The sequence below is a fragment of the Squalius cephalus genome, assembly GCF_949319135.1.
Source record: "Squalius cephalus genome assembly, chromosome: 1".
In the NCBI taxonomy this organism is placed as follows: domain Eukaryota; kingdom Metazoa; phylum Chordata; class Actinopteri; order Cypriniformes; family Leuciscidae; genus Squalius; species Squalius cephalus.
The window spans coordinates 22,134,360-22,154,033 of NC_137122.1; the positions used below are offsets into that span (position 1 = coordinate 22,134,360).

Genomic DNA, 19,674 nt, shown 5'->3' on the forward strand with positions numbered 1-19,674 from the left:
TGTGTTAAAAAACAACACACAAGATGTGTTGATAGCATTTTGACATGTGTGTTAAAATGTAACTCTGGATAGAATAGCACTGGGTGGAGGGCAGTTTTTATGAAAAAAAATTATAGGTATATTTTATTTGGTATCCCATAAAATGCTCTAAAATAAATAAAGCAATATATTCAAATAAATAAATTAAATCTTAATTCATGAAAACTTAAAGATTAACGGTTGTTTTTTTGCAGCCAATCACACCATGCCTCTTTTTCAATGTCTTTTTCAAATGCTGCTTTCACTTGTTATTAATAACCAGATTGACTTTATTTCTGTCAGACTCTACAGAAGCTCTTATTGAGAATTAACAGGTTTTGGTGTTGACGATTCATTGAATGTTTCATTTAAAGTCACCAGAATCGTGATTAGTGTCAGCTTTATTTGGGCTCTTTACCCTAGACTATTTAACATTAGTTTTCTCTGATTGCTGTAAATGTGTATTTAATTTAACACATTTGAAACAGCAAAAATAAACACGAGAAAAATATGCTCCGATGATAATATTATCATCATGAACATGTAAAATTGTTCAGCTGAAGCTCAGAAAGAGTTTTATATTTGAAAGAAGAGTGTAATACATAATAGATTAGCATAATGCGATTATCTTAAAATTAATTAATAAATACACAGTTCGTACTGAATTTTACAGTGTAAGGTATCAAACAGACATCAAGAATCAGCGTATGAATCTCAACAATGGTGACAAACAAAATGCTTCATGCAGCAATGCATGCTGGGTGCCACAATAGTGCAAATCTCATCCATGACTCCCAGCATGCATTGCGGCATGAAGCTTTTCATTTGTTACCATTGTTGAGATTCATACGCTGATTCTTGAGGTCTGTGTTTGACTAGTTTCTGCTGCAGATTAAAATTTTCAGAAAACATTTATTTTATTATTCTGCACTACTGGATAGCATGATGTCGTGTCACAGGATAATTATAACTAACAGCACATAAATAAATTAAATGCACACCATCCATTTACTCATAAACCTGATCAGATCTGCACTTGTTGATTATGACATCATCAAGAAACATCTGATCATATTTTCACTCGCCATAACAAATGTATTTGATTAAAATACAGTTAAAGCAGCCAGAGAAACACTAAAAGAAGAGTAAAGGGTCAAGAGCTCAAATAAAGGAGCCATTAATCACGATTCTGGTGACTTCAAATAAAACATTCAGTGAAACATCAACATCTAAACCTCTGTTAATTCTCAATAAGAGCTTGTCTATGTAGATTCATGATGTCTAAAACATCCAAATGTCCAAACAAACTCTTTATTAAACGTCACTGGACTCCATAAACACAAGTTAACAATACGTTTCAGTGTTCGTCCAAACACTCAGTTGTAAAAACACAGGAAGTAACTCTGGCAAATACACACCGACTACAGTCACATGTGACACATATCTGACACAAGTTGTGTAACTATAACACATTAGTGTGTAAAAGGTTTCAACACACTTCTGTGTAAGAGGAATAACACATTAGTTGTGTTAAAGGTAACACAAAATGTGTAGTCCTTATAAACACAGAGATGTGTTAAGAATCGACACAGGTTGTGTGTTAAATTTGACACAACATGTGTTGTCCCTGAGCACACTCACTACATGTGTTAAAATCTACACAACATGTGTTAAAATCTACACAACATGTGTTGTCCCTGAGCACACACACCACATGTGTTAAAACTGACACAACATGTGTCATTTTTAACATCTCTTTCTACAGGTTGTGTTGTTTTCAACTCCTCATTTTGAGCGCCGACACTCACCATCACTGTGAATGGTATGCAGTGTTTGCTATGTTCTCAAACAAACAGGCCAGTGGAAATACAAGTTATTTATATACATATATTTTGTCAGTTGCTACATTTTAATAAAATTCAAAGTGCAAACTCGGTTAACCTTTATGTCTTCATGAACTTTTGTCAAAAGCAGCATTATCAATTAGGGGTTGAAGCGTGAATAACTGAATAATGTCCAGTACAGTGAGTCTGTCCAGTCATTGAGCTTGAAATATTGTGTTGTACTTTGTGTGCACATGCATTCTGTACTCGACTATTGATTAAACGGTTAATATTGTTGCATCTGGCCCTTTCGCTTTATTTTTTAAAATGACACAATTTGTGTGTTAAAATGACTTACACATTTATTGTGTTAAATTTGACACAACATGTGTTGTCCCTGAGCACACTCACCACATGTGTTAAAACTGACACAACATGTGTCATTTTTAACACATCTCTTTTTAGAGTGAAAGATATCAACTTAAACCAGCTGAAACCAGTCAAGATGGTTTTCAGTAGTTGAGAATTATCTAAAAAGTTTAATGGCTTTAATGTTGATAGATCACTTCTGAAAGATTTTTATTCATCCTTTGTTGAGTCAATTTTAACCTTTGCTATGATCTGTTGGTTTGGCAATTTGAGTGTAACTAACAGAAACAGTAAGCATATGTCGGAAAATAATTGGCACTGATCTCAACAGCATTCAGCATGTACGAGGCCAGAGCTACACAGAGGGCAATGGCCATTTTGGCTAACATCACTCACCCACTACATTCTGAGTTTTGCCTCCTACCATCAGGAAGGAGGTATACCTACCGAAAACTTGCCAGGTCCAACAGATATTTGAGATCATTTGTACCGTTAGCTGTTGGGTTTTTCAACAAACTATAGGTACATGTGTATTTATGTTTTTATCTATTTATTTCTCATGGTTGTATGTGCTTCTGTGTGAATGTATGTGTATGTGTTGGCTACTTGTTGTGAACCAAATTGCCCCTTGGGGACATTAAAGATATTTCAATTCAATAAATGATTATCTAGATTCATTGTGACCACTGGTAAAGCATCTACTCTAATACTTTTATTTGCAATTCAAATATTTGCGATAAGAATAAATCACAGATCTTGAGGATCAAGTCAGAGAATGTGAAAGTAATTGTGTTGCTCATTGTGACTTTAGCACAAACTCAGTGCAGAAGTGGAACTGATGGTTGAGGTGAATGTGTGGAGGAGGCGGAGCATTACTGACACTGACAGTCAATGACAGAAAACACACTTTTACAGCAAGGGTGACTGAACTTCATCTCTTCATTTGTCTTCCATCACAAGATGCATCTCCACGTGTCCATTGCTCTTCTCTTCAGTATTCTCAATGAAGGTACAGAAAACATAAAGAGTTAAATATATGAATATTTAAGATATTTGGGATGTCAATAGGTCATTGAATGTTTATTTCTATTTTAATTTCAGGATTCTCTCTGGATTATAATATTTTTGATTATAATTATAATTATAATCTCTCTGATTATAATGATTATGAGCAAGATTTGACATTTAACAGAAAAATGAGATGTTACGATGAAGAGAGCAGGTATGCGAGTTCAAGAAGAGTAGAATATATAGGTAAGTCAAGGGTGCACATTTACTTTTGTTGACCTTGAAAATACTTCTTAAATGATTGGAAAATCTTATTTTAAATAGTTTTAGAAGGTTATGTGTTATAACGCTATGTGTTATGTCAAACAACATTTTTACAAAGTATTTCCAATTAGTTACCAATTTTAGAGGTATACTGATAAAAACATTTGGAGTCACAATTTATGTGCAAAAATGTATATATATGTATGTGTGTGTGTATTTTATCCTGAAAAAAATAATTCATTGGATTTACTCAATTGAATAGTGGACATTGGTTGCACACAAATTGTTTGCTTTGATAGCCACTAACACAATAGTGTTCCACCAACACAGATTATTCATGTTAAAACAACACAAACAATTCACGTTCAAACAACAGACTATTCACTTTCAAACAAATTAGATGAACACAGACTATTCATGTTCAATTAACAAAGTAAATTTTACTAAATATAAATTAATAAATCTTTCCGGTGCATGAACCAATCTTAAATGTTAAGTGTACACACTCTTTCAACCATAGCATTTATTATTAGTGTTAGCTGAATCAGTCCACAACCTAACCAAATGCTCCACTCTTCTCCACAATGGTAACCCTCTGTAATTTAAATGGTTCTAAAAATTTGAATGTAATTGAACATTAAACACAATTACACTCTATCAAGTCTTTCCCTTTTCTAATTTTCTCAAAAACACATAAAATAACACTTAATTTCAACATTTATTCTCTCTTAATTCAGCCATATGCAAAGCATGCTGGGAACTAACAAGCACCGCCCAGTTTCAGTTAATGCAACACAAATCATTCATGTAATCCAACACAAATGGATTAAGTAAACTTACATTTTACCTATATTTAAGCAGATTGAACACAATCAAATTAAGTATGAACAAAATGTAAAGCAATTGTGTTGCTTAAGCTCATTTTAATCAAGTAATTTGAACAAGCAGCAAAAATCATTTTTTTCAGTGTAGTGTAAAATGTTAGTGCAAAATCAGTTTTTGTGTGTGTTTTTAGTAATTGTTGGTTTGGTGTGTTTGAGTGCTCATTGTTACAATTACACAGCAAAAGTTCAGTGACGGACGGACAGTTCTCTCTTCTCGCAGTGGATCTGACGCCTATGAGATCAAAGATGGATATCGCGGGATTCACAGGATTCATTCATTGCTCGTGCACATTGTTGCTAATAAACTGGATGTAATTTAAGTTCTGTTGGTTTTATATGAAAATAATTATAATGAACAAGACACCCATTTAATTACATACCAAAGACGTGTTTATCAATCATTTTTACTTTAATTATATATATTTTTACAAATATGACTATATGATGTTATAAAAAACAATCAAATAACCCATAGATCACACTGTCCGAGAGTTTGGGAATATTAACACATAATTTATACACATAAAAACATGAGATGAGAGTTTTAAAATCAAACAGTTTAAAGAGAGTAACACATCACGGTTGTTTAAACCAATGAGCATTAAGCTGTGTCGTCAGCAAGTTGTTTCCCATCATGCTTTTGATCAGCGCAGTCGATGGAGAGCAACTGCGCTCGACTTCAGAATTCGACACGTGCGCCTTGCGCTCGCGAGAGTTTTTTGACATACGTCAGCATGACATCAGAGCAAGGCGGACCGCACTCGGACACATTTCTAACCGGCATGCATCTCGCGCTGATCACCGGTGATCAGTTCTGTGCAGATTTTGCTCATCTCAAACAAGCCTATTGAGGTCAAGCGCTATACTTGCAGAGTCTGAAACATGCTAGATTGAATGTATGTTTAGTCCAGTATTGACTGAGTTCAGAGGCTGTCATATGTGGATCAACTTACTTTGTTGTGTATTTTCAACAGTTTCAATATGAAAAATAACTTTTATATTGATTCAATGGATTAATTGCATTTTGAAAAAAAAAAAGGTGTCATGATAATTGTGGTTTTCATCTTGCCACTTTCTTGATAAAGAAAACACATTTTTACTTAAATTAATCAGAACGGATTTATCACGTTCTGGAACCAAACTCTAATATTCAGAAGTAAACAGTGTAGCTGACAGAGTGTTTATGTCAGAATGTTTATTTTTAAACCACAACCTTCTTGGGGCTTCTTTTACTGATATATTTAACGAAATATTTTGCATTTCACATCCAAACAACGTCAAACTTGGCACTGCACTTAGCCTACTCGTGCCCATAGCGAGACACCTGTCGAGTTTGACTAGTGGTTCGAGAGATATGCGAATAACAGACATACAGACACACACACACACAGTATTCAGGATATAAACTATAGAACTTGGATTTGTAAAAGTCTTCTGAAAAATGTCTCTTTTTGGGTTTTTTAATGAATGTAGTTCATTACAAAAACAATAAACTTTAAATAAAGTTGGTATCACATTTGTGTAATAACTTCATTCTTTTGTTTCCTGTTTTGTATTTAGCTGGTGTAAAGCATGAAACTATTAAAGAAGAGTGTGTTAGAGCAAGTGAATGTAACAGCTGGTCTATTACTGCAACACCCATCAGAATTGAACATTCAGTCCACACTCTAAAAAGAGATGTGTTAAAAATGACACATGTTGTGTCAGTTTTAACACATGTGGTGAGTGTGCTCAGGGACAACACATGTTGTGTCAAATTTAACACAATAAATGTGTAAGTCATTTTAACACACAAATTGTGTCATTTTAAAAAATAAAGCGAAAGGGCCAGATGCAACAATATTAACCGTTTAATCAATAGTCGAGTACAGAATGCATGTGCACACAAAGTACAACACAATATTTCAAGCTCAATGACTGGACAGACTCACTGTACTGGACATTATTCAGTTATTCACGCTTCAACCCCTAATTGATAATGCTGCTTTTGACAAAAGTTCATGAAGACATAAAGGTTAACCGAGTTTGCACTTTGAATTTTATTAAAATGTAGCAACTGACAAAATATATGTATATAAATAACTTGTATTTCCACTGGCCTGTTTGTTTGAGAACATAGCAAACACTGCATACCATTCACAGTGATGGTGAGTGTCGGCGCTCAAAATGAGGAGTTGAAAACAACACAACCTGTAGAAAGAGATGTTAAAAATGACACATGTTGTGTCAGTTTTAACACATGTGGTGTGTGTGCTCAGGGACAACACATGTTGTGTAGATTTTAACACATGTTGTGTAGATTTTAACACATGTTGTGTAGATTTTAACACATGTAGTGAGTGTGCTCAGGGACAACACATGTTGTGTCAAATTTAACACACAACCTGTGTCGATTCTTAACACATCTCTGTGTTTATAAGGACTACACATTTTGTGTTACCTTTAACACAACTAATGTGTTATTCCTCTTACACAGAAGTGTGTTGAAACCTTTTACACACTAATGTGTTATAGTTACACAACTTGTGTCAGATATGTGTCACATGTGACTGTAGTCGGTGTGTATTTGCCAGAGTTACTTCCTGTGTTTTTACAACTGAGTGTTTGGACGAAAACTGAAACGTATTGTTAACTTGTGTTTATGGAGTCCAGTGACTTTTAATAAAGAGTTTGTTTGGACATTTGGATGTTTTAGACATCATGAATCTACATAGACAAGCTCTTATTGAGAATTAACAGAGGTTTAGATGTTGATGTTTCACTGAATGTTTTATTTGAAGTCACCAGAATCGTGATTAATGGCTCCTTTATTTGAGCTCTTGACCCTTTACTCTTCTTTTAGTGTTTCTCTGGCTGCTTTAACTGTATTTTAATAAAATACATTTGTTATGGCGAGTGAAAATATGATCAGATGTTTCTTGATGATGTCATAATCAACAAGTGCAGATCTGATCAGGTTTATGAGTAAATGGATGGTGCACATTTATTTTATTTATGTGCTGTTAGTTATAATGATCTTGTGACACGACATCATGCTATCCAGCAGTGCAGAATAATAAAATAAATGTTTTCTGAAAATTTTAATCTGCAGCAGAAACTAGTCAAACACAGACCTCAAGAATCAGCGTATGAATCTCAACAATGGTGACAAACAAAATGCTTCATGCCGCAATGCATGCTGGGCGTCATGGATGAGATTTGCACTATTGTGGCACCCAGCATGCATTGCTGCATGAAGCATTTTGTTTGTCACCATTGTTGAGATTCATACGCTGATTCTTGATGTCTGTTTGATACCTTACACTGTAAAATTCAGTACGAACTGTGTATTTATTAATTAATTTTAAGATAATCGCATTATGCTAATCTATTATGTATTACACACTGTTAGACTTTTCAAGGGTTTTTTACGGTAACTTACTGGCAACACTGTTGCCAGTAAGTTACTGTAATTAAGAGTTACAGTACCAAACCGTATTTCAGTTTTGTGTAAATACAGTGCATTACTGTAAAAACTAAGCTAATCAGTACACTACTGTAATTATTTTTATTTGTACTAAATATAAATTAGATTTGATAATTTTGATATATGATTAATTTTATTTTTATCCTACATCCTATCCAAGTACTACTTTCATACAAACCAATTAGACAAAGTTATCACAAAATACCATTTTTTTATTTAAAACATTTCGTATATATCACAAAATAAACATGCCAATGCTGGAAATGATGTGTGAAATTTTTACACATTAATGGGTGAGTTTAGAGACAACATTTTTTTGTGTTAATTTTAACTCATTCATTGTGTTAATGATTTTAACAAAGTAAATATGTCAGAGAGGTTAGCACAAAGATGTGTAAACGTGTTAAATTAACACATTATGTGCTGTCCTTCACTGCAAACATTGTTAAAAACATACATAAAACCATAAACAAAACATTAGCATTTGACTAAATTAATGTAGAGTCATTGGTTGTTTAGCTTATACAAGTATTATAATGAAATATCAACCATTACATTCATAAAACTGCAGAATATAAATAAATTTTTAAGCATTCAAAAAGGAAATGTCCAAAACAGGACAAAACACAGTTCTTTTCACAATACAAGACACATAACCCCACCTTAAAAATAATTTCACTTATTTCCAAAAATGTGTTGGATTCATGTACACTGGTGGCCAAAAGAAGTATTTAAGTGTCTTAATGTTTTTGAAAGAAGTCTCTTTGATGCTCAAGAAACATTTCTTATTATTATCAATGTCTGACTGTCTACTCCATCTTTTCTACAGCATAGGAGTAAAAATCATCATCAAAATAATCTTTAAAAAGCCAACACAATGTTTTTGTCCACCTTTGTGAATAAATGAACTTCTCCAAAGATTGGTTCCTGTTCAGAACTTGATTGACAACATCAGAATGTTTCCTGGTCTGCATGCGTGTCCACAAACACAAATGTACTCAGTCCTTCAGAGGAGATCCCGGTTCCAAAACTATATGAGAGAGAGAGAGAGAGAGAGAGAGAGAGAGATAGAGAGAGAGAGAGAGAGAATATTAGTGTCACATTATTTTTAACCTCCTTTTTTGTTAATTTTTATTATTATTTTCACAAAAACTTAAGAATATTTATTTGTAAACAGCTTTTGTCAATAAATAGCATACAAAAGAACTAAATTAAATTATGCCAGATTAAATTTTAATACTTACAAATCCTAAATTCTGTCCAAAAATGCTGAGATCCATAGAAAAAACGACTGAAACCGATGATTTTAGCCCATTTTAGCTTGTCTGCAGTGAAGGAGTACCTGTTTGAGACAAATACACAGTAAGATACATGCAAGAAATCACTGTGTGATGATCGTTCTCCTTACTACAGTATAACCCACCTGTGCGCTGATATTAGGACCTTCCTAGTCAGGTGGGACTGCAATGGTAGAGTCTTCTGCCTAATAAAATATCAAAATAATGCAAAAATATAAACTTAAGTTGTTTAGAATGCTAGATTTGGTATGAATGAATTAGTGAGAGTTTTACTGCAGTGCTTACCTGGATACATTTAATCTGGTGAGACTGAACAAAGACAATGGTCCATCTTCTGATTGGTTCATTTGCTGTGTAATAAAGTTAGACATAATGCAAAGGTCACTTATTTGATATAAAGTTTATAGAGATTTTATAAGATATTAGTCTAGTAGCCAGCCCATAGAGCCCCATTGTGAACCCGGAAATGTTGAGTACACCAAAGTTTTATTGCAGAAATGTGAAGTATGGGTCCCCAGCATACATAAACTGCCGGATGCTAATTTACATATGTTGAGCAATTTGCATAATTAGCATAATTAGCATTATTAGCTTAATCGTCCATTTTGACCACATAATTTGCACTGTATGGGCAATTTCTACAATGTGTGAGTGGTTTTAGAGGTTTTAGAGGATGCTGATTTCATTTCTGGCACTTTCAGACTTCAAAATGGTAATTCTATAACAAATTTGGATAAATTTAGACATTTTTTATTAATTTCGGCCAAAATTTTTGGTTATTTTCATGGTAACCACAATTATCTCACATTTCAGAATCACAAGAGCTCTTGCTCTTTGATGTGAATGTTGCTAACCTAAATTTGTTTACATTTCTTGAGGTCCAGTTATGTTTTTATGCAAATAAGCTGTTGCAGCTGGTGTAGTTGTAATAAGTATGTTGTAAAGCAAGGGAGCATAGTCTAGTTTCAAATTCACGTCGAAATTCACCTTGCAAATATTTTTTTCTTATATCACCTTAATATTCGTAAAAGTCAGTCAGGGGATTTAATGTTGACATTTTAATGTTGATATTACTTATGTTTTCACATTAAGATAAAAGGTGGACAGAGTTATAGTGACAGTATTGTTCAATACATTGTAAATTTCTATTCAGATCCATTTTGTGGGTGAATCTGGTGTTCTAAAATTAGTTACCATTATTTAAAAATTTCGGATTCTTCTTTTTTATAAATTCAGACTTCTTGTGGTTTGATAAGGAAAGGATTAAAAACAGTGATATTCAGTGTTATTGCTGCTTTCTCAAGTTGTTGTGGAGGATTATTTAACCATTCAACTCTAGGGTTAAGTACTTTCAAAACAAAGAGAGATGGTTTGATCAGGTCGAAATGTCGGGAAAGAAGTGTCTGTTTGCTCCATGCAGTGGAAAAGTTGGCAACTTTAAAATATCTGGGTCCAAAGGAATCGCTACTATGCTAATTAAGAGCTCGGAGACACAGCCATACATGAGACTTTGTCAAACATTATTGCTTCTGATGGTGCTTCATCAGCTTCTGTGCTATATCACAAATCTTGCTACAGCTCATATACTACTAGCTCTAGAAACGTGAGCAAACGCAAGTCAGACTCATGTCAGAGTCAGCCAGGAAAGCAAATCATTCATTCTCAGCTCTCTGCCTTTGAGTATTCAAAACAGTGTTTGTTCTGTGGTCTTATTTGTGAAGAAAAAGACTCTAAAAATCCTAACAGGTGGAATCCAGTTAAAAAATGTCAGACTTTAGATAGGCCAGGCCTTCCACCTTGAAAGATGTGATTTTGTCTAAATGTGATGAACGGCTAGCCTAGAACTCTAGATGCACCCTAGCGGCAGCAAAATTTATTTTGCAGCCAGTGTAGTCTAGCAACTCTCCATTGACTTTCGAGCTGGAAAAACCAAACTCTAGTCAGGCCAATCAAATCATGTATAGAGTCGGTGGGCGGGCTTAACAATGACGGCAGAGTTGTGATGGTTCTGCGTGAATTCCCTGCTACTTGGAAAACAAAGAATGGCGGCTGCTGCTGGCGAACAGCGGTCTTTCCAATCGGCTTTGGCCGCGACTCTGGAGGACTTGGAGTTAAGCTTTTCTTTGAGAAAAGAACAAAGTACGACACTTAAGTCATTCTTAAAAAAGGAAGATGTGTTTGTAGTTTTGCCGACCAGATACGGCAAAAGTTTAATCTATCAACTAGCTCCGCTGGTGGGCAAACACTCTGGTTGGTTGGTTGTATCCTATTGCGTGAAGAGGGAATTTGAAAGACAACCATTTATCCCGCCCCTCGGATTGAGCCGTGCCAATGGTGAGTTGCCAGACCTAACATCTTGATGTAGGTCTGGCTTTCCAGGCTAATGAACGGCAGGATGATTGGGCAGAAGTTGTGAAGCTACGGGTGAATGGCATCATGGACCTACCTGCAGCTGATGCTCAGTATCACTCCAAGTGTTACAATGCTTTCAGGAAGGTACCTATTGACTCTAATGCAACTGCTAGTAAACCAATTGACAGCTGCCTAGCTTCGGTCACAGACCACATGAGTGCAAACAAGTCAGTGACTTGGACTGTCTCCAAATTACATGATGTTTTTGTAGCTAATTCTGGGAGTTTGTGCCGGAAACAAATGCTAGCACACCTGTGTGATTATTATGGTGATGCTGTTATTGTACTGAGAGTTGAAGGATGTCAGACGATTGTTGGCTTTAGGCCGTACATTGCTAAATAACTCAAATTAGTAGGACAAACTGGCCTCTTCAATGATGACGATGATGATGTCGACAAGTTTGTCAGAAAAGTGCGGGGAGAGGTCCAGAATATTCCATTGCCTCGTGAATACGACTTTGGCAGCTTTAGGCATGAAAGGGTCATTCAATATACAAGTCCAACTCTCCTAAGACTTGTCTCCAGTCTTGTGTCCAGGGTAGAAACGGTGACCAAACCAGCACTCACACTTGCTCAATGCATCCAGCAGCACATCCGTAAAAGCTGGAATCACACAACTTTGGGGCTAGCTGTAAAACTTCATCATAAGGTAGTTCAGAACTGTTTCAGTACCTAAATGAGCATGGTCTTGTTGTAACATATGATGAGGTCCTCCGGGTTCCGGAAATCAGCTGCCAAATACGCCTCAGATGATGCAGATACACTGAAATAAATGATTCGTTGAATTTAATCCATTTTTTTATCGTAAGTGGTTGCATTCAATTTATTTTACCTACATTTAAACAAATGCGTTAAGTTGAACTAAAATTGATTAAGTTCAATTAATCATTTTTTTCAGTGTAAGTACCTGTGGGTATGGACTGAAGAGGTGCATTGGCCCTATTCACAGTTGGGGTGATAACTTTGATCTTGTAGTCTTCACACCCAATGGTTGCCACACAAGACATGCCATGGCCACTCAGTTTGCGCAAAATCCTGCAGGGATCCTGTTCCCTGGAGTGGCGACTCCAGACGGTGGGTTTACGTCACTAAAAGTTCCCCGTCTGACAAAGCTCCAAGCTGAGAAATTCTGTCCGGTAGCTAACAGCAGTCTTGCCATTGAACATTATACAGGCCCTAAGAAGCTGACTCCACCCGCTCTGAAAGAAGTGCCAAGAACAGCTACTGTCCAAGAGAGCATCCAAGAGAGGGTTTCTAGAGCACAGAGGAGGCATGATGCTTCCATTCTACTCCTCTTCCCCTGGACTGGTAGGCCTACGATGTTGTGCAAGATCGTCACAGTGATGAAGGTGTCTAAAATGAAGAATATAAGTGTCTTTTGACCATTGCTCGACTCACCAGGACAGACGAGGATAGTGAAGATGATGAGGCTGCCTTTTGTTAATTACTTGTGAGGCATAGCAGTTTGCCTGAAGGTGGTAGCCAGTGTGTGCTTTGTGTGGTGCGGAGGTGAGGCCCTTTTGGTTAGCTTTTGGTGTGGCGGGCTCACCTGGGTTGGCCAGACTCAGTTTTAACTCTTGCATCTGGTGGAGTTTTAACTGGGTCCCCGTTGGATCTTGCGACTTGCGGACCAACCTGGACAGCCCTTCTGCCATTCGGGAGTTGCCCTAGCGACTTGCGTGGCCTGTCTTGAATGGCATGTATACAGTGAATATTTGTACATAGTTTGTTGATCACACATGGTGATGGGTTTAGGTGATGTCATCTCATTGGGTGTCTTAAAGAGCTACCCCATTAATATGTATCGTACAGTTGCAAGATCCAAGTTATGTCAAATACCCGCATTGGTTTTCCCTCCAGAAATGCATAACATTCAGCCTAACAAATATTCATCGTTTATCCAAAAAGCAATTTTGAATCTTCAAAAGTGTCAGGAGGGGATTCAGCCTCACCACACCCTAAACAATGCATTATTATTCACAAGAGCACTCAAGATTCTGAAATGTAAGTTATTTTGTATACCATAAAAATAACCTAAAATTATAACTGAAAGTAATCAGAATTTGCCTAAATAAATCAAAATATGTAATAAAATTAGCTCTTTGAAATCTGAAAATGCCAAAAATGAAATCAGCATCCTCTAAAACCTCTAAAACCACTCACATATTGTAGAAATTGGCCATACAGTGTAAAATATCTGCTAAAAATGGACGATTAAGCTAATAATGCTAATTATGCTAATTATGCAAATTGCTCAACATATGCGAATTAGCATCCGGCAGTTTCTGTATGCTGGGGACCCATACTTCACATTTCTGCAAAAAAACGTTGGTGTACTCAACATTTCCGGGTTCACCTAGTTGGCTACTAGACTATATTGTAAGCTACCTAGTCTGCACCAGTGGCTCAAAGCAATTTTCACATAGCGTATGCTAATCATTTCAGCAAACTTATCTCAAAATATATCACAAATGGGCTGCCTACCTCTGGAATCTTGCTAGAAGTCACTGGCGCGAATTGGCGCTTTGTTGCAGTTGCCTTTAAACACAAAAATGGAAGTATATATTAAATTCCATTAAAAAAAAACTATAATATGGTATAGTTTGAAAAATAATGCTAAAACTATAAAGGTTCTCATCAGTAGGCCAACATTAGGCTATAAACAGAATTTCACATTAGTTTATTCACATTTATTGTTTATGTAAACGCGTTGCTCGTTGGCATATTTTAACTCGACAATTCAATCTAACAAAGTGTGTAAAATGAAACGTTAGCTCAGTTTACCATGGTAAAGTTCGTTACCGCCATGTTGACGACGAGTAACGTTAGGTTATAACATAGGTTAAACTGGGCACAATCCTGTCAACACACACAGAAGGTTTTTTTTTGTTTTTTTACCTTGCTTGCTGATCTCTCTCTCGGTGAAGTGAATTCCGTCTCTTCCCCGGGCCAGACACGAACGTCGCGATCCAACAAAACACAGACCCCATTACCTACACTGGATGCTCTGACGCGACACGACAAATCCCAGACAGTGATGCGCCGCGGCCGTTATATTTCTGACGTAGTCCGATACGAGTCCAAGCGCTCGCGCTATTTCTGACAAGGGACAAACAGGTTTGCATTTAAAGGTCCGGTCGCTTCAATGTGTCCAATATAGACAGCCTCTGGCTATTATAGCGTTGTAGACACAAAAATTAGGAAATAAAAAGCACGGTGGAATGGTGCCAGCCAGAGAGGCAGTTACGTCAAATACAGTAGTATACAGCAAATTTAAAATATACAGTAAGTCTCTGTATGTGGTGTTAGACGTCACAGAAAATTCCCATGATGCAATGGGAATCACAGTTATTTACTGTAAAGAGAAATAGCAGTATAATACTGGGGGATTTAAAGTAAATAACTGTAGAAATTACAGAAAAGTCTAACAGTCTTCTTTCAAATATAAAACTCTTTCTGAGCTTCAGCTGAACAATTTTACATGTTCATGATGATAATATTATCATCGGAGCATATTTTTCTCGTGTTTATTTTTGCTGTTTCAAATGTGTTAAATTAAATACACATTTACAGCAATCAGAGAAAACTAATGTTAAAGAGTCAAGGGTAAAGAGCCCAAATAAAGCTGACACTAATCACGATTCTGGTGACTTTAAATGAAACATTCAATGAATCGTCAACACCAAAACCTGTTAATTCTCAATAAGAGCTTCTGTAGAGTCTGACAGAAATAAAGTCAATCTGGTTATTAATAACAAGTGAAAGCAGCATTTGAAAAAGACATTGAAAAAGAGGCATGGTGTGATTGGCTGCAAAAAAACAACCGTTAATCTTTAAGTTTTCATGAATTAAGATTTAATTTATTTATTTGAATATATTGCTTTATTTATTTTAGAGCATTTTATGGGATACCAAATAAAATATACCTATAATTTTTTTTCATAAAAACTGCCCTCCACCCAGTGCTATTCTATCCAGAGTTACATTTTAACACACATGTCAAAATGCTATCAACACATCTTGTGTGTTGTTTTTTAACACATCTCTTTTTAGAGTGTTTCCAGTGTTACATTTTAACACACATGGTGTGTTAAAAATCTACACAACATGTGTCAAAATGCCATCAACACATCTTGTGTGTTGTTTTTTAACACATCTCTTTTTAGAGTGCAGTGCTGCGACACCGACATGTGCAATGACAGCCCTGCCCCAGGTATGCTTCTTTATTTAACCATGACCTAATGCCCATTTAAGTGTACCTACTAGTTCTGGTTCTCGAAACTGAACCCTTTCCAGCCAACAGATATTTTACTCATATCACACGGGAACCAGTTTGTATAAGTTTCATAATTTAATATTTTTTAACTAGAATGCTGCCTTTGTACTTTCAAATAGTTTATTTTCTATTTCGGTTTGTTAGGCTTTCGGTTGTGATTTAACTCCGGATTTTTTTTTTTTTTTTTTAAACAGGTCTTTTTCTACACTCATCAGTGATGATGAAAGGATGTGCATCTGAATTTGTATGCGAGTCGTCAGGGATGTTTGGACCTGGTGTGAATGTCACATGTTGTGAGGGGAATCTGTGTAACGCTGTAGAGAGAGTCTCTCAGAGCTTCTTGTTTCTCTGCTGTTCTCTGATATTTTACTTCCTCCTGAACTGAGTTCAGATTCTACAGAAAGACCGCACAGCAGAGTCACATTACCACGCTTTATACACTTAACCACTTTAAATACACTGAACATAGTTTTGTTTAAGAATTTACAGATTCTGAACTAAAAAAAGAAGAAACTTTTGACACCCCATGGTTGATCAGAGTGCTGAAAATACTTAAATTCAGCAGTTTTTTAATTATATATATATATATATATATGTTTCACTCAAATTGTTATACTGATCTGATAATAAATTTGGAACCCAGTGTGCGTTTTCAAATGTTAAAAAAATATACAACAAATTATTGCATAAATATATTCAGACCACAAGAAACATGTTTAATATATAATTTTTCAAAGAAAATAAAGAAAATGAACTATGCATGTCCAGACAGAGCCTCAGAGTTTTTAAATCCACATTAACAAATGATATATTCTTTGAAATAAGCACAGACACTTACAAGAAACATAATGCATTTCCTTTGCTCATTGTACCCACACAACCACACACACACTCACTCTCTCTCTCTCTCTCTCTCTCTCTCTCTCTCTCTCTCTCTCTCTCTCTCTCTCTCTCTCTCTCTCTCTCTCTCTCTCTCTCTCTCTCACACACACACACACACACACTCACTCCTCCCCCCCCCCCTCTCTCTCTCTCTCTCTCTCTCTCTCTCTCTCACACACACACACACACACAAACACAGTGAGGACATTGCATAGACTTCCATTGGTTTAATATCAGGTTAATTATATTTTCTATGGCCTAACCCAACTCCTGCCCCTAAACTTACCCATCACAGAAATATGTGTGAAACACTATGTTTTGTATGAATTATAATCCTTTTTAAACTGGTGTGGTGCAGTAAAATGTTCCTCACTAATCAGTTGTCATAATTTTTGCAGTCATGGTGGGGACTTTCCATTTACTATTATTGATAGATATAGTCTAACAAAGAGATTTGCAAACTGTATTTGAGGTTGTGACCCATTTGTGGTGTGGATTGCAGAGGTGGGAAAGGTGGGTTGCACATAGTCACTTAAAAGCTAGCTAAAGCTAGTAAGCACTCTCCTCTGCTGAGATCTTTAGAGATCTGTTAGTATTTAATGTTCTGTTGGGATAAAAAAGTATTTCTGTTATCTGAGTTTTGTGGGTCTCCATTGTGCTTAAGAGTAGAGCCTGTGCTTCAGTCCAGAAGACCAAGAAACACTGATGATATGCTGCAGCTGCATGTTGCTTTAATTAAAAGGCAGTAGCAGTATTACAGTGAATGTATAACTACTGTACATTTATGTATTCTTTTTTATTATTTTATTCGGTCAAGCTTTAGATATGCACAAAGTAGGGATGCATAAATAAAGTCTCATGAAGCACTGAGGCTTTCTCCTGATTGAGCCGGAACAGAGTCAAAGCTTTGAGAGTGTTGAGAACAGCGCCATCTGGTGTTTGGTAGAAAATAAAGCAGTCAAAACCCTGTAAAAAGAAGCTTCGTCGGACGCAACATATATTCCATAGAGCATAGACAGTTTCATGTTACGTGCACAAAATAAAAGCCTAACAGTGTGTGTTTAATTTCTCTCTCTGATAAATTCATTTAAACATTAAGTTGTGGCAATTCAATGGCAGTACGAATATCAATATGATGTGATGAATAACGTACACGTATAGCCTATGAATTGCATATGGCAAATATTGTATTTTCCTGAAATAATTTGTATTCTTTATATTAATTGTATGACTGGGTATTTAACCCTCAGTGTGTGTTCAAAACCCTATAACATTTGTGATGTTCCCAGACAAAAATGTCTGGCCTATAAAAAATAGCTTATACATAACTTGTTATGCTATATTATCACCCAATATTGGATTCAATCTTTTTGTCAACTTGTTTTCTTTCAATTAGGACTATTCAATTTCTATTTGCATCTGATTAATCATAGGCCTCATTTATCTGAGAGTAGGTCTCTTTTTTTTAGTAAAAAAACAAACAAACATTATTTATGAATAATTTTCACAATATTAAATAAAATATGAAAAAAATTGCACTGTTGATCACACTAGTCTACTTTAATGTTTCACCAGGTACTGTTGAAAAAAACTTTTATTTCGTACAAAATGTTATACTTGTAATGTTCCCGGTCAAAAATGGCCGGCCATTGAAAGTGAATGAGGGACTGAAAATAAGAGAAAAATTACGTTTTCAGGAGCATTTTCATTATGTTCATGTACACATATGTGCAGATGTGCATGCACACATCGAGCCCTTGGACATGTGCACGTGTGGATACATGCGCGCGCGCGCGCGCGCACACACACACACACACACACACACACACACTACCCACACGCTACCCACTACCCACAACCCCCCTCCCCGTTACTTTTAACACACTACTGGTGGTTCCCATATTTCCGAGCAGTGTTAATTTAACATTGGGGAATTTACTGTGCAGACATTGCTTTTGTGTGTCTATATAAAGGCATGCAGAGACGGTTCAATTGCTATTGAGAACTCAGGAAATGGACAGACGCCACACAGAGAGCTACATCAAGGTTTGACTTTATTAATTAATAAGATACATGTTATTAGTTTGTTTTCAATCAATGTCTATACATTTTTTAAAGTTCAGTAAAATACTGCACACTAAAATTGTACTGTAGGTACAACCTTTTATAAAATAAACACATGTATAAAAACACAACAGGTTAACACATTTTACAAACTAAATAAATGTAAACTTATTACAGCTGTAATTTATAATATGAGGAACAGTTTAGTGTTACATTTGAATTTACACATGGTTTTAATATAATTTACAGAGTTAGGTGTTCTTCAAAATGTTTAAAAATTTAACTTTTTTTATTTGCAAATGTATTATCAAATGTCTGACTGTACAATATCGTCACCTTCCTAAAATAATTGTCTAAGTAATTTTTTGACAAAAATGATTTTTTTTTGGCATACTGGCCACCTCTGGTAAAATCGCCCACATCCTCGGTTGAACAGATCATGCAGTTCTACCCCTAGTGTAATGGCCTAGACTAGAGTGTGAAGTCGAGTTTCACGCTCGCGCATTGCATTTTGGGATTGACAGCATTGAGAGCGACCGAGAGCGTCAAAAGGTTGATATTTTCACTTGATATTTGCAGAACTGCCCAACCCTTTGGCGCTCTCGGTTGCTCTCAATGCTTTCTCCGGTCCGCTGTCAATCCCAAAATGCACTGCGCGAGCGTGAAGCTCGACTTCCATTGGAATGAATTGAAAACGCTCGCTCCTCTCCGCTCGCACCGTGCCAGTGCACACACACCATGGTAAGTGCTGTCACCACGCGTTTTCGAACATGAAAAACGCGTTAGGTGTAATCTTATAGTCAAAAGACAATGTACGGAGCCCCTAAAGGGATGCGGTGGTTGAAAAAATTTTAGGATGGGAGAATTTTTTCCCAAATCTTTTGCGTTCCCTCGCAAAACTTTTGCATTCC

At 36.0% G+C, this 19,674-nt stretch overlaps 1 protein-coding gene across 2 annotated transcripts; it reads right to left on the reverse strand.

The window, feature by feature from the left end:
- Positions 1-8,798: 8,798 nt before the first annotated feature.
- LOC307164890 (uncharacterized protein) lies at positions 8,799-14,720 on the reverse strand. Of its 2 annotated transcripts, none has more exons than XR_013822354.1 (6): positions 14,440-14,720; positions 14,026-14,079; positions 9,416-9,480; positions 9,256-9,315; positions 9,077-9,174; positions 8,799-8,862 (listed from the first exon to the last, which is right to left on the reverse strand). XR_013822354.1 is itself a non-coding variant. In XM_079882101.1 (6 exons), the coding sequence occupies exons 1-6, from the start codon at positions 14,347-14,349 to the stop codon at positions 8,831-8,833; spliced, it is 333 nt and encodes a 110-aa protein (XP_079738227.1). In that variant the 5' UTR covers positions 14,350-14,387; the 3' UTR covers positions 8,799-8,830. The 2 variants fall into 2 exon arrangements, 1 of the variants encoding a protein (XP_079738227.1); XM_079882101.1 differs by lacking the exon at positions 14,440-14,720 and adding an exon at positions 14,326-14,387.
- Between the last annotated feature and the right edge of the window lie 4,954 nt (positions 14,721-19,674).

Excerpts from the sequence above, each read along its gene's own strand:
- LOC307164890 (XM_079882101.1), bottom strand. The coding sequence starts at position 14,349 with ATGGCGGTAACGAACTTTACCATG. Across the intron at positions 9,316-9,415 it reads ACCAGATTAAATGTATCCAG|GCAGAAGACTCTACCATTGC; the intron begins GTAAGCACTGCA and ends ATATTTTATTAG. Across the intron at positions 8,863-9,076 it reads TTGGACAGAATTTAGGATTT|TTTTGGAACCGGGATCTCCT; the intron begins GTAAGTATTAAA and ends TCTCTCATATAG.